At 36.6% G+C, this 25,708-nt stretch overlaps 1 protein-coding gene and 1 long non-coding RNA gene across 8 annotated transcripts in view; both read left to right on the plus strand.

Annotated features, from left to right (window-relative positions):
* The window catches only part of LOC139962566 (uncharacterized), a 36,077-nt gene extending 14,565 nt beyond the window's left edge, over nt 1–21,512 (plus strand). Inside the window, exons 3-6 of one of the 2 annotated variants that reach the window (XM_071962683.1) lie at nt 14,582–14,829; nt 16,707–16,810; nt 18,122–18,314; nt 19,290–21,512. In XM_071962683.1, the coding sequence (XP_071818784.1) occupies nt 14,582–14,829; nt 16,707–16,810; nt 18,122–18,314; nt 19,290–19,528 (784 nt within the window). In that variant the 3' untranslated portion in view covers nt 19,529–21,512. The remainder of the gene's footprint in view (nt 1–14,581; nt 14,830–16,706; nt 16,811–18,121; nt 18,315–19,289) is intronic. The other variant, XM_071962692.1, reaches the window with a different exon arrangement.
* LOC139962578 (uncharacterized) lies at nt 860–13,139 on the plus strand. 6 transcript variants are annotated; one of them, XR_011791276.1, is made up of 5 exons: nt 860–3,158; nt 3,305–3,597; nt 4,110–8,402; nt 9,208–9,503; nt 10,548–13,139. It is a non-coding gene; the product is annotated as an uncharacterized lncRNA (long non-coding RNA). The 6 variants fall into 6 exon arrangements; XR_011791270.1 differs by having other exon boundaries at nt 860–2,927; nt 3,000–3,597; XR_011791268.1 differs by having other exon boundaries at nt 860–3,597.
* Nucleotides 21,513–25,708: the final 4,196 nt, after the last annotated feature.

Consider the following 25,708-nt stretch of genomic DNA (forward strand, 5'->3'; position numbering starts at 1 on the left):
AGTAGAAAATAAAGTTGATCGATATGAATCTTGTCGTAGTGCAAGTGTGACTTTCCAACCGTTTTTTCCAAATTTTACTTTTGGTATAAAGTGTGTCATTTGAGTCAACAGTATCTGCATGAACAACACATGCAGGAATGGAATGCTTATTTATCTGGAATGTTTCGATTGTGTTCCTTATTTGTCAGCGGAACAACTAATCAAAAAGCTTTAATTTATTTTTTGTGTAAGAAGAGAACAAGTTGCGGACATTGTTTGGTCGTGAGCGTCTTGTTTTGTTTTAGGGATACTGGCTCAATACGAATACTCATGCTTATTATAAGTAATATTACCTGTGTCAATGTTGTTGTTTTTGGAGAGGTTTAGTGGCGGGGGCGTGGGGGCGTGGGGGCGTGGGGGCGTGGGGGCGTGGGGGCGTGGGGGCGTGGGGGCGTGGGGGCGTGGGGGCGTGTGGGGAGTGGTTATCAATAACAGTGGTAGTGTATGATCCAGTTTAATTTTGCACAAGCGATTAAGTAATACGCTTCCTGTTCAAGCCTATGCCGTTTATCCCGGATGAAAATATCCAGGTTCCTATCCCAATGCAAATGTATGCATACATATAGAGGTTTGGGTTCGGCGCCATGTTGAGCTCGGAGAAGGTTAACGTTTCTGAGATCTTACCAAGTGATCGTTCAGTTCATTTATAAATGGAAAGTGACTTAAGAAACACCTTCAATTGTCACAATTCAAGATTACGAATATATATATATATATATATATATATATATATATATATATATATATATATATATATATATATATATATATATATATATATATATATATATACTGATAGTGACTCTCTCGGCTACGTTTGCTAGCCTATGTATTTCCTGTAGACACATCTTCTACACACGCAATGTTTACCTCATAATCAGTAGGAAATTAGGCCGACGTATTTGAGTTAAACTCAATTTCCATTACTGAACCTCGATAATTATTTCAGAGACAGGAATATTATATGGAATTGGCATTTCATACAAGTAATGATTTTCTTTTGCAAAATACTAATTTATGAGTGATTTATGTACGGTACCACGGTTGGCTACTTACTACACCTCTCTGCGCTGTGACCTACCATAGATTTCATATTTATTTGCAGCGTTTATAATGTAAAGTCTATCTGTCAAACAATCTGTCTATCCGTCGGTTCGCTCATCCATCTAGTCCCTCGTTATTCATCTAATTTCATTCATATGTCTATGGATCAGTATTATAAGATATCGAGAATACCACATGAAATCAATCTGACATTTCAGAACCTTCCATATTTCGGCAAACAGGACAATTAACTTTATTCTATCCAGATCAAAGCATTTTAAGTGACAGTTGATGGTGGGAAAGTCATGAACTGTGACAAATAGGACGTCTAATAAATCCATAGTAAATCCGAACCAGATTAGAAGGGGCTTTGAAATGTTTCGGCAACCTAAACCCACCCACTGCGCTATGTCAAAGCTGATTGTTCAGTGTTCTCCGACTCCCAACAGATATGGAGTGCCCACTTGTTATTGTGAACTACAGTAGTTGAGTTTTACTGCTATACCATTCAATGTTTTATGACCCGTTCTGCGAAACAACGGGAAGACTTCAGCGCTTTGACAATAAAGAAAGAAAAAGTCTAAATGAACAAAGAATAAAATAAATAAAATGAAAGAAACATATACTAGACTAACTGATCGACCGACCATCTGGAACAAACGAATGAAATTTATGAAACGCAACGAATTGAAACTTATAGTCAATGTCTGTTGTAAGAATTATACAAGATATCATTTTATAGTCATTTAGTTTACATAATGTTGTAAACTGACGATTTGTTGCAATATGTGTGGTTGACCTTGAATGTTCTCTCTGTACAAGATACAGAGATGTCATTTACGGTAAGGCTTGTTTAGAAGCTTGGACGTGATTTATCGGGCTTCGTCGTAACCATAGAAAACTTCAAGGTGTCTTTCTTTTCTAAAATGTGTCAAGAGTTCCTTGACAGGATTCGTCTTGTCATGCTAACTTTAATATCAACATCTGTATATATGTCCCTGACAAGAACTCCCAATCGAAATATTGACTAAACAGAGAATAATCATAATATACATAAGCGATAAATTAGATGTGGTTATAAGGACTTGCCTTCTGCGGCAGCACCCGATACATGATGAATTAGTTATAGGTCTAATGTGTCAAATATTTACATGTAATACAGATTATTTGGTGGAAAATACAAACAAGACTATAGAAAATTGTAACCAAGGTGACAAGAAGAGGAATGATATCATAATTTAGATAAGACCCAAACAGACACAAGACTAGGCTAGACTAACCTCGTTAGGCTCGGTGACTAGTAGACGAATAAGACCATCCATTCAGCGAGACCAACACAGAAGGAAGACTACACATCAGGAGTAACCAAGGCGACAAGAAAAGAAATTAGAGACCAAGACTTAGATAAGACCAAACAGAAACAAAATAATATGAGAGGAATCCGGTGACAAAACGAAGAATAAGACCTTCCATTCAATGAAGCAAAAAGCAAACAAACAAACACACTTATACATATACACACAAAAGCAAGACTATAGATAGAAGTAACCAAGGTGACAAGGAGAGAGATGATACTGAAACTTAGATGAGACCATCAAAACAAGACTGAATGAGAGTAACCCATGCAGGTGACAAGACGACGAACAAAACCATCACTTAAATGAGACCCAACCAGAAACTTGACTAAACCAGACTATCCAAACTAGCAAGACGAAGAATGAGACCATGACTTAATGAGACCAAACTAGAAATATGACGACACGGGAGTAACCAAGGTTACAAGACGAAGAATGAGACCATTAATGAGACCAAAAGAGAAATATGACGACACGGGAGTAACCAAGGTTACAAGACAAGAATGAGACCATCGAGTAATGAGACCAACATAGAAATATGACGACGCGGGAGTAACCAAGGTAACAAGACGACGAAGAAAGAAACCATCACTTTATGAGACCCAACCAGAAACCTGACTTAAACGAGTTAAACGAGACAAACTAAATTAGGAAGACGAAGAATGAGACCATGACTCAATGAGACCAAAATATAAATATGACGACACAGGAGTAACCAAGGTTACAAGACAAGAACGAGACCATGACTTAAATGAGACCCAACCAGAAACATGACTAAACGAGACTAACCAAATTAGCAAGACGAAGAATGAGACCATGACTTAACGAGACCAAAATAGAAATATGATGACACGGGAGTAACCAAGGTTACAAGACGAAGAATGAGACCATGACTCAATGAGACCAAAATAGAAATATGACGACACGGGAGTAACCAAGGTTACAAGACAAGAACGAGACCATGACTTAAATGAGACCCAACCAGAAACATGACTAAACGAGACTAACCAAATTAGCAAGACGAAGAATGAGACCATGACTTAATGAGACCAAAATAGAAATATGACGACACGCGGAGTAACCAAGGTTACATGACGAAGAATGAGACAATCACTTAATGAGACCAAAATAGAAATATGACGACACGGGAGTAACCAAGGTGTCAAGACGAAGAATGAGACCATGACTTAATGAGACCAAAATAGAAATATGACGACACGCGGAGTAACCAAGGTTACAAGACGAAGAATGAGACCATGACTTAATGAGACCAAAATAGAAATATGACGACACGGGAGTAACCAAGGTGTCAAGACGAAGAATGAGACCATGACTTAATGAGACCAAAATAGAAATATGACGACACGCGGAGTAACCAAGGTTACAAGACGAAGAATGAGACCATGACTTAATGAGACCAAAATAGAAATATGACGACACGGGAGTAACCAAGGTGACAAGATGAAGAATGAGACCATGACTTAATGAGACCAAAATAGAAATATGACGACACGGGAGTAACCAAGGTGACAAGATGAAGAATGAGACCATCACTTATTGATACCAAAGTAGAAATATGACGACTCGGTAGTAACCAAGGTGACAAGATGAAGAATGAGACCATGACTAATGAGACCAAAATAGAAATATGACGACACGGGAGTAACCAAGGTGTCAAGACGAAGAATGAGACCATGACTTAAGACCAAACAATTACAATACTGCTCAGTGGTGACGGAGCTGAGACAAAGAATCATAGCAGAAACAGAACAAGCAGAAACAGAACAACAATTGACAGGCAAGGGAGTCCCAAGACTTCAAAGAGTTATAGAACGGGGCAGAAAATGTAAAACAAAACAGGACTATCAAAGACAGCAGGGAGAATGAATAAAACCAGGTAAAATGAGACAGGGACAAGGTAATTTATCATAGATATGAAAGAAGAGGAATAATAAAATGATGACATGGATAGGTAATAAAAGGTGACAAAAGAAAGAACGATGACATAAAATATGCGACACAACAAACTATATATCAAATGTTGTTTCTATGGTGATCGATATATCAAGTACAGTAGTGGTACAGTGAAATATCGCACATAATCGCCCTCAAACGCTGGGAAGTGTTATCAGCGTCACGTATTCGTTAACGTCACAGTAAACTGTGGCGAGTTTAATCGTCCCAGTAACAGTTTGTCGATCTTTTAACCTGGACACCCCATGCTCCGATATGAACGACTACATGTTATTTTTAAAGCTGTATTTTAGTATTTGGTTTGTATCTACTACCGTATATGTAACTTGGGACCCTATGCAACCATCAAAACTGTTGGGCAAATATATGTTACCCAAAAGTGTGTTCATGTGTCTCCCAAAAACAATTGGGTATAATTTGGCCCACAACAAGTTACATTACGACAGTTTAACCAGTATATTGGCCCAAAAGTGACACATTTGTCAAAATTGTCTGTTATTTATTTATTTATTTATTTTTGAACGGGGGGGCTCAAACTTTACCAAAATATATTTGGATACATACATATACCTGTACGTCTTGTGTAAAATATATGCCTAATGTTTTTTTAGAATGATTAGAAGAAATACACACAGCGTACATGGAAGATAATCTATCACTTTACTCTGCCAAAGTCGCAAGTGAAGTCAAAACGTTACGTGAGAAACTGGGAGAGATTGACAAAAACATTGTTACAAACCAACAAGAAACTCTGTCAGCTTTAAAGCCTTTTAAGCTAAGAGTGTATCCTTGATCTATCTTTAGAACTGTCAACGTGAATTAAAATTGAGATATCCCGGCGTGAGGTTTTCATTGCATTACTCACTCTAAAGTCTTACTATTTACATTTGGTACATGGCTACTACATATACAACCAGCAAGTTGCGTCCAGTATACTAGTGTGCAGCAGCTCATTTCTACACATTAAATACAAGCTAACCTTTGAAGAGGAAGTCACTTAACAACTTTTCAGACCGACAAAGCGCTCAGACAGGTTTATTAAACCTATAAGGCTAAATATACCTCAAAATTAGATTGCAGTTATAATAAACTAAAACAATCTGCAAGTTACAGATATATTCACCAAATGAATGTTAGCTGACGAGTACTTATATTAGGAAAATCATACCGATTGAAAATATAGTCGCAGGGACAATTTGCCATATTTAATATTCGCCCACCCCACCGAAAGAGAGAGGGGAGGTAGGGAGAGATGGGGGACGGGAGGGGTAACGAAAATGGGAACGGTCCAAACTTTTACCATGTTTCTCATCTGAAATTCAACCTGATGTGTCCGGCTATGAAGGGGCATTGAAAATTTAATATTGATTAGTTGGCGAAAGTTGGCAAGATTAACCAAAAACTATTATTAAATTACTTAAGATAAAAAAGTTAACAAAAGGAAACTCTTTGAATTGCAGTACGTATATCTATACTTGTTGGAAAACAGGTTGCGCGCTCTACGGAAGCCCTGAAGAGTCAATAAAATTTATTCTCATAGACTCCCATTAACTTCCGTGGGTTCAAAGCTAGGAGTTGGGTAAGGAGAGGCAATTACAGCACTCTGTATATGTGATGTCATCATTACATAGTTATTAATATAAATTAATATAATAGTTATTAAGTATGATTACAATTTATGTCCTGTTCTATTCTTTCTCTAACATCTCTCATCCGTGAAAAGTAATGGGGTTGAAATTAGTACATCGATATGCATTTTCCTGTTGAATTTAGCCTTAATGAAACACTTACGTAGCACACGATTATCAGGGTTTAGTCATTTCATTAATGTCCTACATCAATATGGCTACAATCTGTCTCTCGTATGGTCATAGTGCTATAGCACTATGACCATACGAGAGACAGATTGTAGCCATATTGATGTAGGTCATATATGAGTGCACGCTGATGTATTCTCACAGAGAACTGACAATACGGAAGCACTTAATAATCGTTATCTATCGAATTATTAGATTGTTTAAATGTCTCCTTTGACATGGAATTGTTAAACTCTCTCCTTGCTCGGAACCCTTGGTAAAATCAAATCATTAACAGCATCCTGCGACAATCTGCTATTTGATTTACTTATATCAAGCGACCTTTTTTATTTTGCTTTGTGTTTGTTACACTTTAAACCATGCACTGTTAGACACCGAATCGATCTTGCGGGTCGAAGTGGAAGTTTGTCCCCTATCAACACTTAGAGTTGGACGTAGGCTATACCTATTTCTCGAGACAAGAATAGGAAGGAAGTTTTACAATTTGGTATTACCCACCTGTTACGTAATAATATTCACTCATATAGGTGAGGGCTGGGTGTGTTGTAGCGGTCAGAGTGTCCCCCCCCCCCCTTCCACCACAATCTTCCCGGCTCAAATCCTTACCAGTGAACCATATTCTCTTGACTTTTTAAAATTGCTGCTTTGTAGTGATTTTGAGCGGATTCTTCCTCGGATTTGTTATATTGTTCAGGAATTGGGGGACTGTTGTTTGGTTTTGTTCTTTCATGGTTTAGAAGCAACTTCGTTCACCATATAGCTGCAATGCAGCGACGATAATGAGAGCGCATCCACCTCCCTCGGGAAGTGGTAAAATGCTGAGACACCCTCTCGTTCGTCGAATGGGAGGGTGGGGGCGCTATAACCAGTGGGAGTATGAATGGGCGCGAAGCGCTATTACATGCTTGCCGCGTCATTCTTTAAACACTCATTGAAAAGAGAAGGCTTGGTATAAACATGTGTTCACCCAAGATCATTTCACGAATAGGGTTTCAAATGAGCTTCTGTTGGCTTTCTAACACCTGGGAAATACTTCAAATTAAATCTTAATGGGCCCGATGTAAAAACTCCCCAAAGTATATATGTTTTGTTTTTCAGTAAGGTTCCACGGTCCGCATTTATCTGGTTTTGAAAACCTTCTCAATTCCTGGTAAAAGAGAACTTTGGTAACTGAAAGCATAATCTCTTACTTAGTCAACCAAAATTGTTACAAGAATATAATTGGCGCAAACATTTCTGAATTGAGTCAAACTGTCAATAGTTATATCACGTGATATATATAAGTATAATTGAATTAGGGTATGAACTTTTGTGTAGATATTAAAAAGATTAGTTAGAGCGTTGCAAGGTTTACAATTACATATGCAAACAGATAACATCGGTCCTATAAGTTCTTGTTTGATCATTAGCCGCAGCTAATTAACGACTAATTTATCAATCACCGTTAAGGATTATGTCTTAATTATGTGCACGCCATGATTAGCACAAGACGTTTTATGAGTATTAACAACTAGATAATTTTGAAAGTATCAATTCTGTTATAATTGTATAATTTATTTGATTACTTTGTTGAATGCCTGTTTAATTTATTTATTTATCTTTTTGAATCTCTTTAGCATAATATCGTGTGTTTACAATCTGTTCAGAGAATTTTGGAGAACCCTTTTGCTAGAAGAGTGTATCAAAGCGTAGTCATAGGAAATACATATATATACATACATGCTTTGCCTATCGTGCTTGCCTTATTATCATGTATGCGCATTCTTTAGAATTATCACCTGCTTACGAGTAGCATTAGGCCGTCTTCCATGGCTTGCTTTTCGCTTCCTTTGCTCAACTTTTTAGGGGAATGGTGTTACTGTAGCTTAAAATGCGGAGAATAATCACGAGATTCATAATTTGCTATGCCAACAACAGGATTGTTGCACATTACTCTAAAAATGCAGTAAAACTGTAGTATTTTAATTGATTATGGGACATGCCTGATTTTAGGCAACTGACCAATCATAGGGCTGCTTCTCGTGACCTTTTGACCCGGCCCGAACTTATTTTGTTTACATCTACTGTGGCGAGCCTAAATCACGCACTGTCTGTATATAGAGCCTGTAGCCCATCCATTGCTCCAATCTATCGGAGATGGCAGTCCAAATGATCAGAAAACGTTTTGACAAAGGTAAGAATAGAATAACTGTAGACGCCAAAAAAAAATCGTAAAATATATTTGTACACTTGTATGATATTGTAGGCAAATGAGGTCGAAATTTCTGTTGATTAAGTACGTAGGCCGACGCTGCAAAGTTGTAACGCATAACGCCGGTTGGGATTGCGATATTGCATTAGCCTACATTATATATCTGCCTGACCAAAGTCTTCGTTGACGTTAGACTTAGCAAACAATATAGGCTATGCATATGCTTGGCCTAGTTTATGATGTCCTTATAGTACGGACGATTGAACGATGGTACATCCAATGTTGTTTATGCCTAGATTTCTAATCGAGGAATTACTGCACTGAGCAGGGTTGACTTTCGTATCAATTTGTATTGGCGTAGGCCTACGCCTAATGTTAGTTGAGTTTTAGCATAAAAAATAATCAGAACCATCCTTGGCATGGGCCTACTTAACTGGCTCAGACTAACCCTAATGATTAGCCTACTGGCATAGATGCTAGACTTATCCTTTTGCCAGATTTGCTTGATTTATAATTGTAATTACTGTACCTGTACATTAGATGCAATAGGGCTAGGTGCTGCACAAGTCAATAAGAGACAAAGAAGTTTTGATAAAACAACCAAGGCTTTGCAAAGTACCATAACAGTAGGATCTGTTCAAGTGGATTGCACTTGGCCTACCCTCTATCCCATGGACCAGGAAAGCAGCCACTGTGCCTCACACTCCACATCGACTAGCTATGGTTATGAATGCTTGAACTAGTAACATTCCAGCTTTTTGTTTTATTTTGCTATTTTCTCTAACAGTTCCATGATGACTTCTCACAAATGTGCATTCCATTGTGCTGGGAAGATTGGGCCATTAATGAGGTTCACCCCAATCAGTTGGTCTAAAGTTATTGCCAGTGCTGAGGAATGGTGCAAATTATCTGACCCACAGTGTGATGTTGCTCACAAAGTTCTATCCACCTGCAAAGAACAGCCTGACAGCTTTGAGGACATCTTCTAACATCGTGATTGCTATGCGGCTTTTACCAACAAAACAGATATTATCAGAGCCAAGAAATGACAGATGAAATAACCTCAACATAAAGCAGTTGAAGGTAAGAAGTTTGTCAAAATGCATTTTGTTATGAGTTAAAGGTATGCTGTATTGATCCCAAATATGCCTCATTTTCAAATATGGTAACTTTTGGTCAAAATTCTTTAACTTTTTTTATTACCACCCTGGAGGAAATTTACCTCACCAGGACATTCAGTCATCTTGTATGCTCATGTAGTATGTCTAAGAACAAATTGGAAAGTAAAGACCCACAGGGAACGATTTTTTGAAAACTTGTTGTTCTAAATTATAGCATGCTATAATTTGGGGCTAATACAGACTACCTTTAAACAGTAATGAAATACAGAAACATGTCAATGAACACAAACAAATTGATTTAATGATGTGATGTAACACTTCTTGGATCAATTCACTTGTTGGAACTTTAAAAGCTCATTTCCCTTGCATACAATGTAATTGAACTGCTTGAATTTACATTGGTATGTGAATATGTGGTCAATAAGTACTGCAGATTTCTAGAAGATTTAATGTGAGCAAAAAGGGCCTTTTATTGTTTTATTCCCAAATGTTCTTTTTATGCCTGATCCTGGTATTTAGATATCCTGTCTTGAAGGTAGTTGCCTCTAAGGCATGATTTTTTTAAATGAGTTTATCTGATTACACATGAAATTGGGAATTGAAGAATTGTTAGAAAACCTGCAGTGCAATATGAATTTTGAAAACATTAGGTGAAATGAAGGAAGATAAGACCATTAGACATCTTGTTATCATTTATGAATTTTAAAATATGGCTAGTTTGTTATGACTATCAACAAAGGCTTCACTGTGCTATGTGTCATGCTGCCATTTCTAAGACAAAAATAATTTTCTGTGCAACGAAAAGTCAGTGTCTGTTGGGCCCACATAAAATGTGAGAAAAGCTGTCACTCACAGACATCTCTGAAAAGGAATTGTTCCAACTCAACATAGGAATGTCATACACAAAAAACATATCAACCCAACAAAGCAACTGTAAGTCACTTTCAGATATAGGAGGTATCCTGAGGGATTTTAATTGCTTTACATTTTCTCAATTTGATTTCAGATCTAGATACCTCTATGGAAGAAGATCAACAAACAGAAACTGATGAACCTCTGGAAAAACAACTCCTATCATCAACGTTGGCTTCTTCCTCATCAAGGTCACAGAATGTGCTATCAGAGGAGTGTATAATCTATAATATGAAGGAAGGCCTTTAGCAAATCTAACTAACCAGCAATTATAATTTATTTCCAGAGTCATCATCAAATTGCTTAAAAATGTATCATCTATTTGCAAGTACCCTATGTTTTTGTTGCTTTCAAATGTGAAATATAACTACATAAGTGAAACAAGTGTGAAAAAATTAGTGGGGATATACATTGGTGTACATACAGAAATGCACATTGATGAAAAATATTAATTCTAATAAAAAACCAACTTCCCACTTCGTTTGACCTAAAGTCTGTCGCCCTCTATTTATCTAGGCTACATGTCACTGTTTTCAGCCACATGTGCATTCGATGCAAACAGTGACATAAGTATTACAGGTCATGTGACGTTTGTTCATCCACTCAGCTGGATCAGATTGTGACACTTGTGAATCAGTCTTCCCTCCCATTCTGAATCGATTGGTTCGGTAGTAGCCCTGGCTCCGATCATTGTGGTCGTACTTGTATCTGTTTTGTATTCGTCTTTTATACACTATTGTATGTATAGTTATAGGACACTACTTCCGTATTGAGACCTCGTTTGTGACCATTATCGTTAAGTGCATGTTTTCTACCTATTATTGAGGCTTCGTCCCGATGTATTGTTTGTACCGTGGCTGATTATAGTAATAGATTGCAAAATCTCAGCGCTCCTTCTTTACTCTTTAATCTATGTGTTATATTCTTTGCATGCAATAGCGAGGTTCAAGACTCGTCCTTATTAACACACTGCCATCGAAGCCACATTTGTTTCCATACCACCACCAGTCCTCAGTAGGGAATATTCAGGCACCAACCCCACCCCCCCCCCCAAATACCCCGAATCTTAGAGTGAGTTAACGTTACAATATGCCCTATAATTTATACAGAAAGCTGAAGCAAGTGTATCATGAATTTCTGACCACCAGAAATCTATTTATACCACAGAAACCAAAGAAAAGTTGTTATGAAACTGGTCTCAATCAAGAATAATACATTCCTAGCAAGATTCGAGGTTAAAGCTCAAGTAGATATAGAGATATCACAGCTAAAGTTCCTTCTGGTCAATCCTAAAAAACGACAAAATGTTTGGTAACCTTGGCAACAGCAATACTTTCTGAAGTCATCATAATAGCATTGAATATTCTATGATACAAGATTTCACATGTGTATGTAACTTTCAGTCATAAATTATTACATACAACCTCTGCATTGTTTCTTAAACAGGTCGGTAGATTTTCTTAAAAAGTCTAATCAACGAGTAAAGGGCGCCCTCTATTTGGTTTTCTGTTAATAGTTCCCCCAGTCAGTATCGGACAAATTTCAAATTTGGTGGGCTTTTTGTTCTCCAGAAGACCCTTCATAGAGATTGTTTTATATTACTCTACTCTTCCACCCTGGCTATTAAAAAAACTTCCAAATTCATCATAGCCATATATGGGCAGCTAGCCGCCATTTTGGTTCTTGGCACAGCCGTGTGCACATTTGGTGGCTGCCAACAAACAGAAAACCAAACCTTATATCAAATTGTACTCATTTTCACTCAAATCAAGTATTCCCTAAAAAATTGAGCAAAATCCAAAAACTAAGCACTTTTTTGGCACATGGAAGACGGCCTATATACTAGTTTTGCATTTTACATCTGCATGCATGCTTGGGATGTATTTATTCAACAGCATAATTTCAAACAGTTTTCCGTGATATAATTGCATGTTTTTATTTGCTTCTTTCCGCTCATCACATATTGCGAATTCAAGGCCCTTTATGATAAAAGTTATTTAAATATATGTTAGTAAACAAATATCAACATAATTGTTGAATTATAAACTGATCTATAGGATGAGACGAAATGCTCGCTACTCCAGATAAAGCTCTTGAAAGAGGTCGAAGTATACTCGCTACTCCAAGTAGCCCACAGATAAAGCTCTTTAAAGAGGTCGAAGTATACTCGCTACTCCAAGTAGCCCACAGATAAAGCTCATTAAAAGGGGACGAAATACTCGCTACTCCGAGTAACTTACATATAATGCTCTTTAATGAGGTCGTACCGTGATCTGGAATAAAACTATTACTGCATACAGTTTCTGTTGTTTCTTTATTTCCACATTTCCCGAACCCTCTACTGAAATGTTGATGGTGGGGAGGGGGGGGGGGTGGTGTCGATCTGTGATACATTCATGGCAAACGTATATGAGCCAGCAATAGTTATATATTCTGTGTATTATATATTTTAAACTTTATTTGTGTTCGTTGTTCTTTGTCTTTTATATGTGTTCTATAATCAGCTATTGCACGCTTCTATACAAAGCCTATCGCACATTCTTCTTTTAAAATGTTCCGGCATTTATATAGGCCATGTCATGCTAGAAAAGAAACTCGCATCATTGCATATCAGAGTCCATCATGTCAATCCATCATGATGTCACTGCTGCCAGATAAAGTCATAAAATTTCTCAAAGCTGACCCCCCCAAAACGACTCTGCTTTTTCTGCTCACTGAATTCAATAAAAATGTCAGAAGAGATATTTTATTCAATCCAGCAAAGAAAGATCGTTTTTTTTATGGACGGGTAGTGGTATATCATCGTAAAAGTAGCATTTCATATTAATTAGGAAAACAACTTAATTGATATGAAATTAGGAAGATTGTAGCTTTCTCAGTAATTGTATATCAGATGCATTGTTTGAAGATAATGAGAACAAAACGATTACAACTTGGATAAACTAACGATGACGATGACAGTGTGTTGTAACCTCGGATTCACGCAGAGATTACAGTAACTACTGTAAATCTATAGTTTTGTACCACAGTAAATACTGGATCGTGCTGACAGATATGATAAATCGGCATTTGCTATTAAGTTTACTGTAAGAACTGATGATATTTGTAATTCCAACAAATCCCAACAACTGGATTTGTTGGAATTACACATATCCTCAGTTCTCGCTATAATCCTTATAGCACATGCTACCGTAATATAGCACGATCCGGTTTAACCAGTGGCGGAGCTAGGGGTATTGGTCAGGAGGGGCGAGAATGATCTGTAGGGGCGCTTTCGACACTATCTAAGCGGAGCGCCACCACTGGTTGGCGCGTAGCGGACAGATTTTTTTTGAGTAAAGATACTCCCTAGATCGCCGGAAATGACCCTTCCGGGCCTGGCTAATTTGCAGATAAACGAAGAATAAATAGGTGTCATCGCCAAATTACACCAACAAAATGTGACAAATGCCAATAAGTAGATTAGAGCGCAATAACAAAGCCAATAATCGCGAGTAAGTAAAAAGTGGTAAAGAGCTGAAAAGGGCGCCAGCAGCCCATTTGAGTCTGTCGGGGGGGGGGGGGCATCCGCCCCCTGACTGTATGGACGCTCCGCCACTGAGTTTCACTTTGGTAGAAAACTGTAAGATTTACAGTAGTCACTGTGTTCTCTATGTGTATCGGGTGGTTGTAAAGGTCTGTAACCGCTGTACTTGCCGATGCCTGCAGAGGGCAATATATATGACGATATCGAACAGTGCTGATTATTGATTATTTGTTCTCATTCTTACCTTCATATTAACATGAACTTTGTTCAACCTTTTTGTAGTCAATTGCATAGTACGCTACTGCTTAAATAGTAGCAATTTCGGTATCTGAAATATAGGCATTCTTTTTCTAGTTATTAGCTCCTATATATTTATATATTTTGCTGCAACTCTTCATCAGCGTTGCTTCAGTACAATCTTCATTGCTCTTTTTATATTCATCATGATACATGCATAAATTATTCAAATATGTTTTTGCTAACAATTAAATATAGAAGCTTTCATCTTTAGCTGAGCTCTTTATCAAAATATGCTTAAAGCAAAAAAACTAACTCATTTGTACCTCGCCTTTTTGTTTTTTGGGGCAAATTCTCTCCCGCAGGGTTTTAAAATCTCTGAACAGGTTGTCGAGTTTCCTTTACAATACTCACTCATTTAGGAGACATGGACTACTAAAACTTGATCATAATGAAGACGGCTTTATCACCAAACACGAATATTCATTACGTAATCCTGACGTCGATGCGGAAATAGTGAGGACGCTCTTTGACATTCTGGATAATAACGGAGACGACAAACTAACGCAGGCTGAATTGGACGCGAAAACAGACTTTTGGGAAACAACAGAAGGTTAGTGAAAAGGATTTGTGATTTACGGAGTATATGGTATTAAATACGATACGTAATTTTACCCCATCCGACTTAAGGCGGGTTGACACCCTAATATATTATTTCTTCTCGCTATGCAAATCGCAAGGCTAATCTAAATGCATATTCATGCTCGAGTTTATGAAAATTTCATCGTTTAATAAATGTATGGAAGCTGAAACAACGTGCAAAGTTCATTAAAGCAAGAAAACGTTTAAAAAAAAAAAAAAAATTAAATAATTAGTCTCATGCGCATGCAGGTGGATCTATTGGTTACTCCAATTTATGAACCAGGGACGGATACACAAATCAGTAATTCAGTATAACACATGAAACTGCGATTGAAAATTGAGAAATCCCCCCGGACATTAATTAAGGAAATTAAATTGATGTTGGTGGTGACAGGTGTTTTGTTTTACCTTTGGTGCAACAACTCATACTAATTACTCATTACAATGTTTCCTCTTTTGGTTACGATGCCCAATATGCTCAGTAACCTTTGCAATCGTGCTGGCGCATGTGTGTGTAGATGTAAACATGGTATCTCAAGAAGCAAAAGTTTAGTCAATGTCACGCTTGGTAGATGTCCCATGATCGGTAGATGTGCTCTATTGTTTGCGGTTCCCATCTCATGCATATCGATGAGTGGGCGGGACATAACGTAAATTTTTTTATAATGGCAATATCTCTTCAACCGTATGTCTGATTAAGTTTATACTTGGTATGGTACATAGTCATATTATCATTCTCATTATAATTCATGAATGGACGTGGCTTGAGCTTTATCACAGTGAAAAGCTTGTAAACACGATATCAACAAGTTAATATGAATATCATGAATGTAACAAGATATCAAGATAACAAGATATCATGTAACAAGATATCATGAATGTTAATGAGTGGGTCGGGCGTAACATAAAATTCTTAAAATGTCAATATCTCTTCAACGGTATGTTCGATTTAGTTCATACTTGGTATGGTGATACATACTACAAATTAAGTGTATACACTTTGCAACAACAACTTTGACCTCATTAATATTCATGAGTTGGTGGGGAATAATGGGAAAATAAAAAACAGCTTGTAAACATGATATCTCGTCAACCACGACTTGAATCAATGTCATACTTAATAGATAAATGCCCCATGATTGAAATTGGTTGAGGTCATAGAGGTCAACAAGTGTCAAAGTCTGAAAACATTTTAAACATGATAACTCCAAAATTAAAGATACAATAAATCTGTCAATTCTCCAATGGTATGATTTTCGTTCTGTGAAAATAGTTTGGTCAAATTCAGCTCAGTTAAGTTTTGTGAAGGTGCTCTATAAGTCATTAACAAAACAATCAGTCATCGAGGAAAGTTAGTTCAAGGAAAGTTGCTTAAGCACACTGAAGTGGCCTTGTCCAGTTTCACCCTCTGAGCTTGAAGGGGTCTCAAATGGTGGAAAAATTGGCTCAAGGGGTCTAAAGGTGATCTCAATTGGTCTTCAATTGGCAATTTGTTTTTTGATTTATACCGGATGACTTGTAGGTTGTCAAAATATTTCCCAGTGCATGTAAACAGTCTCTTGTATAGGCTCTCAGTCTATAAACAGCAAATCTGAAAAGTGATTTGCATTATGAATTGGAATAACAAGTTCTATACTGTAAAATCCTTACCAGTGAATTAAATGGTTGATGGTTTGTCAACATGATAACTGATTCCTGATACCTATCTTTTTATATGTTGCCGCATAAGTTAATAGATAATACTCTTCATGTTGGTATCCACAGGTTCATTTATATTAACATGTATGGCCTACCACACTATAAATACGTGTAAGACATCGTAACCATTTTTCGTTTTCTGGTTTCTAGATTGCGAGGTTTTTGCCATGCAACAATGCGATAGCAGGCTTGCATACACTGTAGAACTCAACGATGACGTCAACGATACAGAGGCTATGTGTCAAGGTTTACAGGTATGGCGCTATATATGAATTGTAATATACATATAAAAGTAGAGGGCTTTTGCCAGTATTCAACTTCCCCTCAGTCTATATGTACCGATGTAACGCACTTTGGGGTTCAGTATGCGACATATATTGAGTGAATGGGTTGTTAGTCCTCGCGTCGTGACCGCTGTAGTCAGTGGGAACTCACCTGTACTTTTAATGACCACTTTGTTTGTAAGTAGAGCCTCCTCCGATCTCCAACCAGACAGAGTGTTAGAACCATTTTGTGTAGACCTGTTCAATATATAGCTGCTGTCATATGATGTACAAGAGGATTTAATCCCTCTCATTCAATCCCTCTTTCTAACACATAATTATCTGAAGATGTTACATTTCCTTGACCCTTACCATGGCTCTTACAGCTCTATGGTGGTCCCATGCACTCCTCCGATACAATAGCATTGTATCCATTTCAATTATCATTACCCTTCTATACTCCTTAACCCTGTTGCGTTATAAACATATTACACGTGTGCAGGCAGAAAAGTCTTGTCTTTCCTAAAAAGTAGGTTGCTAGTAAGGAGCTGACGTAATGGTCTAATCTTTGTAGTGCAGCCCATGTGATTGATGAACCTCCGATGTTTGAAGTCATGTTGCAAAGTAAAGTAGTGATATTGAAGTGTCATCTAGACGGGGGTATTGGTCTTTTTCAATATGTAGTCTACAGCAGGGGGTAGGAAGCTTCCAAAAAGTGTGTGTGTGTGTTTGGGGGGGGGGGTGCACTTTCTCATTCCACACCCACCACTCGTTATGCTATAATCCGATACACACCGGCCATATCACTTAAATAAAATGATGTGTTAGTATGCTATCAATACTTGGTGCCCTGCAACATTGCTATTTTATTTATTGAGATTGTTTATTGTTAACCGTGCTACAAAAAGATATGGGATGCCATTTTAAAAATTGCATGTACAGACTAAAAATTAATAATTAAAATAAAATATTAAAATTAACAAAGGCTGAAGATATCCAAAAGACAGTTCTTCATCAAAGGGGCACATTTTATTTGCCAGTAGGGCACATTTGCTATTTTGGCAAAAGTGGGGGGGGGGCACGTGCCCCCAATGCCCCCCTCACGGCTCCTACCCCCCTGGTCTACAGCATGTGGAAACTGAATTTTGTGCCCTATGTCTGCTATTAAATGCACAGCCCCTTCAATGCAGATAGGATTCATCTTTGACAAAGGCGTTGTATACCTGCCATAATTTTCACATTTGCAACCAACTTGAAGAAACTAGACTTATTTCTATCATTTTTTCCCTTTTTTTTGGCCAGGCCTACTTAGACTGCCTTTCCTCCGAATCTTCGTTTTGTGACTTCTCTGCTGAATTTCTGCGAGCTGTTTACACTTTTGCCGATTCGTACAAAAGAACCAAACTTTGTAAAAATTTAGTCATCGATAAGCTGGCAAAGTTCGGAGAGAGTAATAACAGCAGCCGTCGAAAAAGAGCCATCTCCACGGCAACAGGTAAGGCTTGATACAAGTCGGTTTAATTGAGGGTAATCTTCCTCTCATATGGTCCCAATGTCGGGGTTGTATGTTATTTTGGTACCCATTCAGGTTCAAGACATATACTAGTCCGAAATATCCGCATTAAGGATGACACATAAAACTATAGTCTTAAATTTTTACGCTGTTTTTTAATACCAGCGCCATTGTTTATTTGACAAATTTCATGTTCACTTTGTTACTGAATACACGATAAGAACTATATGTCAACGTGCACCACTTGTTTAAAACGACAAGTCTAGTGACGTCACTGACATCTTAGGGATGTGACTGTGATTAAAAAGATAGTATGAAGTACCGGTCCTTATAAATGTGCAAAAACTCTAACAAACAAAGAGAATGAATCCAACGTATTCAAGTCTAAGATTGTTGTATGATCAGAAACATAACGATTCTGTCACATTTGTCACTCAGACAATTTTGTAACACTACTATTACTTAATATATACAAGCAAATTTGTCGTTTATTGTTGGGGACGTGTAAGCTATGTAGATCTGGTAACAGGATTATGACATGAAAAACTAAATCCATATTAAACGCAAAATGTAATAGTCAGCATATATAGACTCCAAACCTAATTGCTGATGGTAAATTTATTTCGTTTTTGTTGAGAAATTCTAATGAAATTGTTGTTTACTGACCGTGCTTTATCGTACAGCATTTGTACGGAGAAAGCGCTACTACTGGATTGAGTTGTTCCTCCCTGACGTCATCAAGATGGAATTTGCGTAATCAATGGCGGCTTACTGTGCATTGTGGTTAGGCTTTAGGAGCCGATTTTCAAGCGAGCGTATTCAGTCCAACAGAAAGCGGTTAACTTAAAAATTGAATATTAGAGTTTTCAGGTTACTGGATAATATAAATAGTCTTTTGATCCCTGCCTTCGTTATTCCTTTCAAAAATATCGTGTATTTTTGTTGTTGACATTTCAGAATCAAGCCCTCGTGGCAGTGAGCTTGAATGTGCCGTCCCACAACTCTCGTTATGCTCTTCGCTGTTCAATAGGAGTCTCCGAGAGGCAGGTAACTTTTGCTCGACCCTTAACGAGTACCGTCACTGCGTCAGCCATGCTGCCAAGTCCTGCAATGACGAGACACTCTTGCATCTGAAGGAAAGCGTCAGAATTTTAGCTCATATGCATAAAAAATTCCAAGTCTGTGACATTCATTAAATGTCGATAATAATCAACTTCAAGTGTCATTCATATAACGTGAACGCGAGCAAGTCCAGCTTAAGAACGACAATTGTGTCTCAAGCTCCAAAGCTTACGAAACAATTATAATGACAATTGGTTTGACTACAGCGGAATTTGCTAAGAGAAGAGGATTTGTAACACGAAGGCTTTTCTCAGCTGGAATCCGTATAGTTTATTGTCGCCTTTTTCTTTAGATCACTTTTTATCGACAGCAACTAATAAAAGGTAAAATTGAATATTTACGTATTCAACATTCAAGTTCAACTAAAGTTATATTCCTAAATATTTTAAAAAAAATATTCGAATTGTTTTTTTTTTGTACACTAGGTCTTGAACGGAGCATTGTTATGATACTATAGTTTGATATCCAACTAAATATTTCTCAATCAGCTTCGTTTTGAAAATGATCATTTACATATTACTAAATAGTATCAATTTCTGGCTTATGACTGTTACCCCCCAAGTGACCATTACAGAATAAGGTAACAATGTGAAAACCACCCAGACCGGAAAGTAAGACCGGTAGGTCTGCAACGGTCGTAGACCAGGACTGAAGCATCTGTATAATTGATGATGAGTGCAACGATTAGCTACCACGAGATGAAAGGATAATAAACTAAACAGTCTCTGAACTTTTAACGGAAATGTTAACGCACAAAATTGAACATTTACTTTTTTCAACATTCAAGTTTCAACTAAAGACTACCCACCAGGAGGTGAAACACTTACCGTCTGTATTATGGAATAGCGTGGAACGATTAGCTACCACGACGCAGACCAGTCTAAGATAGTGCTACGTCACATTTGAGTCTGCAAATATTGCACTTCGCTGCCTGGTACTGTGTCTACGATACAGTTTTATTAACACGAAGAAAGTATATCACGTAGATACTGAGAGTAATCTCATAAACGTGTTTGAGAGACTTTTAAAAAAGAGACTTTGGATGTTTTATTCATTGACTTATTATTATTTTTTGGGGGGGTGGGGGAGGGGTGGTGTTCCGCCGAATTGCTGAATGTTTGACATAAATTGTTGAGTAAATCAGATATTTTACTCAACTATGTGAACGCTTTTATCTACCTGATTTAATCACCTATGGTTGTTTTATTTATTTATTTTCTGTTAAAAAAGATCTATTTTGTTTTGTAAGATCAACCAGTTCAGTTATTCGTCGTCTATTGTTTTTTTTTTATACTTTTTCATTACTTTAGATATGTTTTTAATAATTGTAAAGTCTTTCCAAGTGTGACTGGTTTAGTTATTGAGGAGTGAAATGTTGAGAGCTTTATACAGTGACCACAAAATATAAATCGACCCTCGGAAACGAGAATTTGTAAACCATATTATCAATTTTGGTGCATAAAAATGACTATCAGTTCCTTACAAAACTAATTGTTCAGACTAGACTGGTTTACAAACCGATTTGTTTTTTATATAACATCACCCGATACTCATAGCTAGTAATTATAGCAGTATACTGTGCCACCTGTAACACATGTTACCGTGTTACGAACACAGTGCAGTAGTTACTGATGCACGGTTGTGGAACATGAACATTAGTTACTAGCTATATGAGTATCGGGTGATAACATTGGTAAAACAAACGAAGAAAGAATATACAGAAAATAAAAAGACATAGAAAGTCTCCAACTATTTATAACTTTCTAATAATATTAAACCACATTTCCTCCTATATTTACATTGGTACTGAAGGTAAAATATTTGTTTTGTGTTTTGATTGAAGATGATATTATTTAAACCGTTTTGTTCCATCTTGTGCATTATTTTGAATTATTTCGAATCATTTTCCCCCTAAAATATTCTGGTTGAGGATTTAACTTCTGATTTACAATGAAAGTCGTATTGAATATTCAACAGCCGATTTTATTCTCATACTTCCTTCTCGTTTTACTACTACAAACTTTATCTATGTTATGCAATGCTCGATATACTTTTAGACTCGGTTGTTAAAATTAACTCATTTTCTATGTAATAAAACGTCTATAGTAAACATTCTCGTTATGGTTTTTACACAAAGGTGTCATGGTGATTAGGTAAGACGGGTGGGGTGGGGTAGGGGTGTTGGGGGGGGGGTGTTGGAGTTAGGGTTGAATTGTTCAGGGGTTGGGTTTGGGAAGGAGTAGGATGAATTGTGGCAGGTATACAAAATGTAGTTCTGAATTGGTGTGAAAAGTCACGAATGTTGTTAATGTGGTAACGCAGTTGCTTTTATCACAATTCTTTTAATTATTTGTTGCATTTCATCCTTTTCGGCACATATTATAATCCTACTATATGCATTGCTTACATTATGTTGCTACGCATGACATGTTTATTGCTCTACAAAATATGTAGTTGAAAAACTGTTTTGTTGGTATTTGATGGAATTATGGATACAAAAATACAACATTTAAAAATGACCGGGAAGGTTGACACGTTTCGGGTATCCGAAATGAGAAATGGCTGTGGACAGAAGTGGCGAAGATTGATACATTTTGATTCGTAGAGTTTTCTATTCCCCATTTCTTAAAATTTCTATCTTTATCTTCATTTTTGGACGCAGACGAGTTCTTGAATAAACGGGGACATGTATTGTTCATCTTATTCTTTAGTGTTTCTACTCTCTTTTTTCGCTCTCATTTCTTTAAAAAAGAAAGAAAAAACAACAACAATGAAATAGGAATGTTTGTGTAATTACTATATTTCTAGAGATATCTATAAGTTATTGCAAATTAACTTTCACTTTTGATTCCTTGAGTTACTAAAGGTAGCTAAACACAATGATGATGGCGTTTAATTGTTTGAACATATATAAATATATATATATATATATATATATATATATATATATATATATATATATATATATATATATATATATATATATATATATATGTATATATATATAATACAAATACTAAATGGTTATGAGTGCAATAGTGCAAATATTTCATGAGTTGAAAGATGGAATGTTCCATTCAACGAGGCGCAGCCGAGTTGAATGGAACAAATTACATCTTTCAACGAATGAAATATTTGCACTATTGCACGAATGGAAACCATTCATTATTTGTTTCATACAACACCTTCAAATTTGGATATAATTGGATGTAAAATGCACTCATGCAACAGATTGTTTTGAACAGACAGGTTTCTCTGCTCTCTTACCATTGAAAAAAGTGCTATCAAAAAAGTATAACACATGGTTCTATTTCATAGAGTGCAATAGAGCGGATTTTGCATGCAGTCGACGAGCAATTGACCAATCAAATGGCCGGAATATTATTAGGTGTTGTATAAATATATATATATATATATATATATATATACATATACATATATATATATATAAATATATTTATATATATATTTATATATATATATATATATATATATATATATTAGATGTACATAGTACAATATGTACATATGTACATATGCACAATATATGTACATATGAACAATATATATTAGATTAGATGTACATTCAAACAATTCTATATATATATATATATATATATATATATACGTGTGTGTGTGCAGCGTGCGTGCATTTGTTTTGCATTCAGACTTAGGACTTTAACAAAGTAATACCAATTCTTCATATGTCATTTGAAAAGAATCACGAAGTCCTCAGAAGCATTCTATTGTTGTTTCTATATTGTTCTGGTTAAGGATCAGAGGTGGCAAGCCTGAAAACATGATTTATCCAAGTGTAAAGCTTTGATGAAGTTCGTACTTGGTATGTGGAGCCAGTTTAGTCCTTTCTAATTCTATAGTGGTCAAAAGTCATGTGATTCGCCAGAGGTCAAAGTATGAAACGTTTTAAATATGATCATAATAACGTACTTGTTTCATGTATGGGCCCACGTTATGGAGTACAAAACACTATCGTTGACTATGGTCTACTGTCATTTGAGGTCAGAAGGCGTCAAAGTTGAAAAATCCTTCCAAGCAAAGGAACCTATAACATTAATGAACTTCACACTTGTTATGTGTACATGAGAATTCCTGGTATGTGCACTTTTACATTAAATCTTCCGAATATGAACTACGGCTTCCTAGAATCTCTTACGCATTTATTATCAAATCAAAGAAGGATCAGTCATTAAGCGATATAAAAGCATGCAAAATAACATGAATGTCTTTAGTTGAGGTAAAATTAATTAATCGTATTTGGCAACTGCTTCGTAGGCTTCGTGTGTGGATTCTCTTTCTAACGGTTCTGTTCTCTCCCTCTCTCTGTCCCAGCTCTTCCTCATCCCCAAATGGAATTGTTAATTGTGTGTCTGATTAACCAAAAGTTTAGTGAATCAATTAGTTATCATCAGTGTATCTAGCACACTCCTATAGCCGCCACTATGCAGAAAAAGCACCGAGACCCCGAAGTCGCATTCACTTGTTGGTTTCCTGGAATGGAAAAACTATGGAGTCACTTTTACTAACCTTGCAAAATTGTGAGGGGACCGCGTATTGCAAAGTCGGCAATGACTTTGAACGCGGATCCCAAAGTCGGTAATTACTCTAATCGTTAGATTCGTCCAACACGGCAACATACATGCAGAAAAACTGTACCGTACTCAAAACCAAAGACTTCGTTAATTGTTTGGTCAGGCTGCATTTACTAAAATTGTAGTATTGCACTATTTGTCAAAGTTAGAGGAAACATTCAACAGGTCGAACGAATTATCAAAGGAACATTAAATTGTACTTGGTTATTTTTCTAAACAGTTCGAAAGTGGTTAATTTACGTTCGGAAAATACTGCCGAAATTCCCTTTCCACTTTTTTTTGTGTCTTTTGTGAATAATGATTGCATGGATTAAACACCTTCCCTTCGTCAAATTCAACTATAACCAGACATATAAATTGGAAATTGACCTTCGAAAATGATAAGTTTCACCTAATTAAATATTAATGAGGAGTGATGTCATGCAACCCCGTGCATATTCTACAAGAAAAGGAAGCACTTTTCGCATCGCTGGGGACTGACTGTTAAATAAAAACAAAATCGGTACGTATGAATCAAGTCACACATACAGAGTCTGCGCGTGCTGAGTTTTTCAATACCGCCCTCATTCGGGGGAATCATTTCATACTGTAGTTTTGATTCTTATCGTGACGCAAGTGCTGGGGTACTGGTCTATTGAAATAAATCATTAGCGGGATGGGGATAGCGAAATGGAAGCAAATGGGACTAGAATGTATAATCTATGATAAGCAAATTTCAACTAGCCGTTGTCCAACGATGCATCGTAATTAGTACAGCACAGTAATGTATGTTTAAAGAATACGTACATACCCATTTAAGTAATGTTGCCAAAATCCTTTCCAATCCATTGTCGAAATTACGGAGAGCCAAACGTTCCATAAATGTCAAAAAAGAAAATGAAAAGAGAAAGTTTTTCGACTTTGCCTACGTTGAATTTGACATGTTGATGTACCAAATGACATATTGTTATTTGTTTCGACATGTTCATATGGAATTGTAACATGTTGATATCGAATTGGACATATCTATTAATTTGAACACTTTGCTTTATGTTTCGACTTATGTGGAACGTTGGGCTCTCCGTACGAAATTTTATAATGACATACAACCAAACAGTTAAACCAAGAATAATTTCTCGTCAGCGTGCCATTATGATATATCACATAACTTCTAGATTACCTTTGGTGCCAAGAAAGAAAACATCAACTAGGAATTGAATGAAAATTTTAATGGGATACTATAACTTTTATGATCTTTGGAACAAAAAAATCAAAAGCATATCTTGTAATATAATATTGATACATAATATAGCTAAATGCTTCAAAATGTTTCCTCTCATTAATAACAGTCATATCTACAGATACCATGAAAAAGGAGGTTTAGTTGTCAAATCCAATTTGTTGAATCAAATAATAAGTTATATCTGCAACTTATGGTCTCTATCATAACATAATAAATCACGGTCTCATTTACCCTCAAATAACAACGTTTACAGCTTAATCGGACTCATAATCCGTCTTATACGTGACACATACTAGAATAAGTACACAGCAGCTGACGGGGCGATAAGCAAAGTTGGCACACTGTCAATTAGCAGTAGTAAAATGATACACGGGTGGCTGCAGTTGGTTGCTTTACAAATAAAAACTGGATATTTACTGCAT

Source organism: Apostichopus japonicus, chromosome 3 (genome assembly GCF_037975245.1).
Source record: "Apostichopus japonicus isolate 1M-3 chromosome 3, ASM3797524v1, whole genome shotgun sequence".
Lineage (NCBI taxonomy): Eukaryota > Metazoa > Echinodermata > Holothuroidea > Aspidochirotida > Stichopodidae > Apostichopus > Apostichopus japonicus.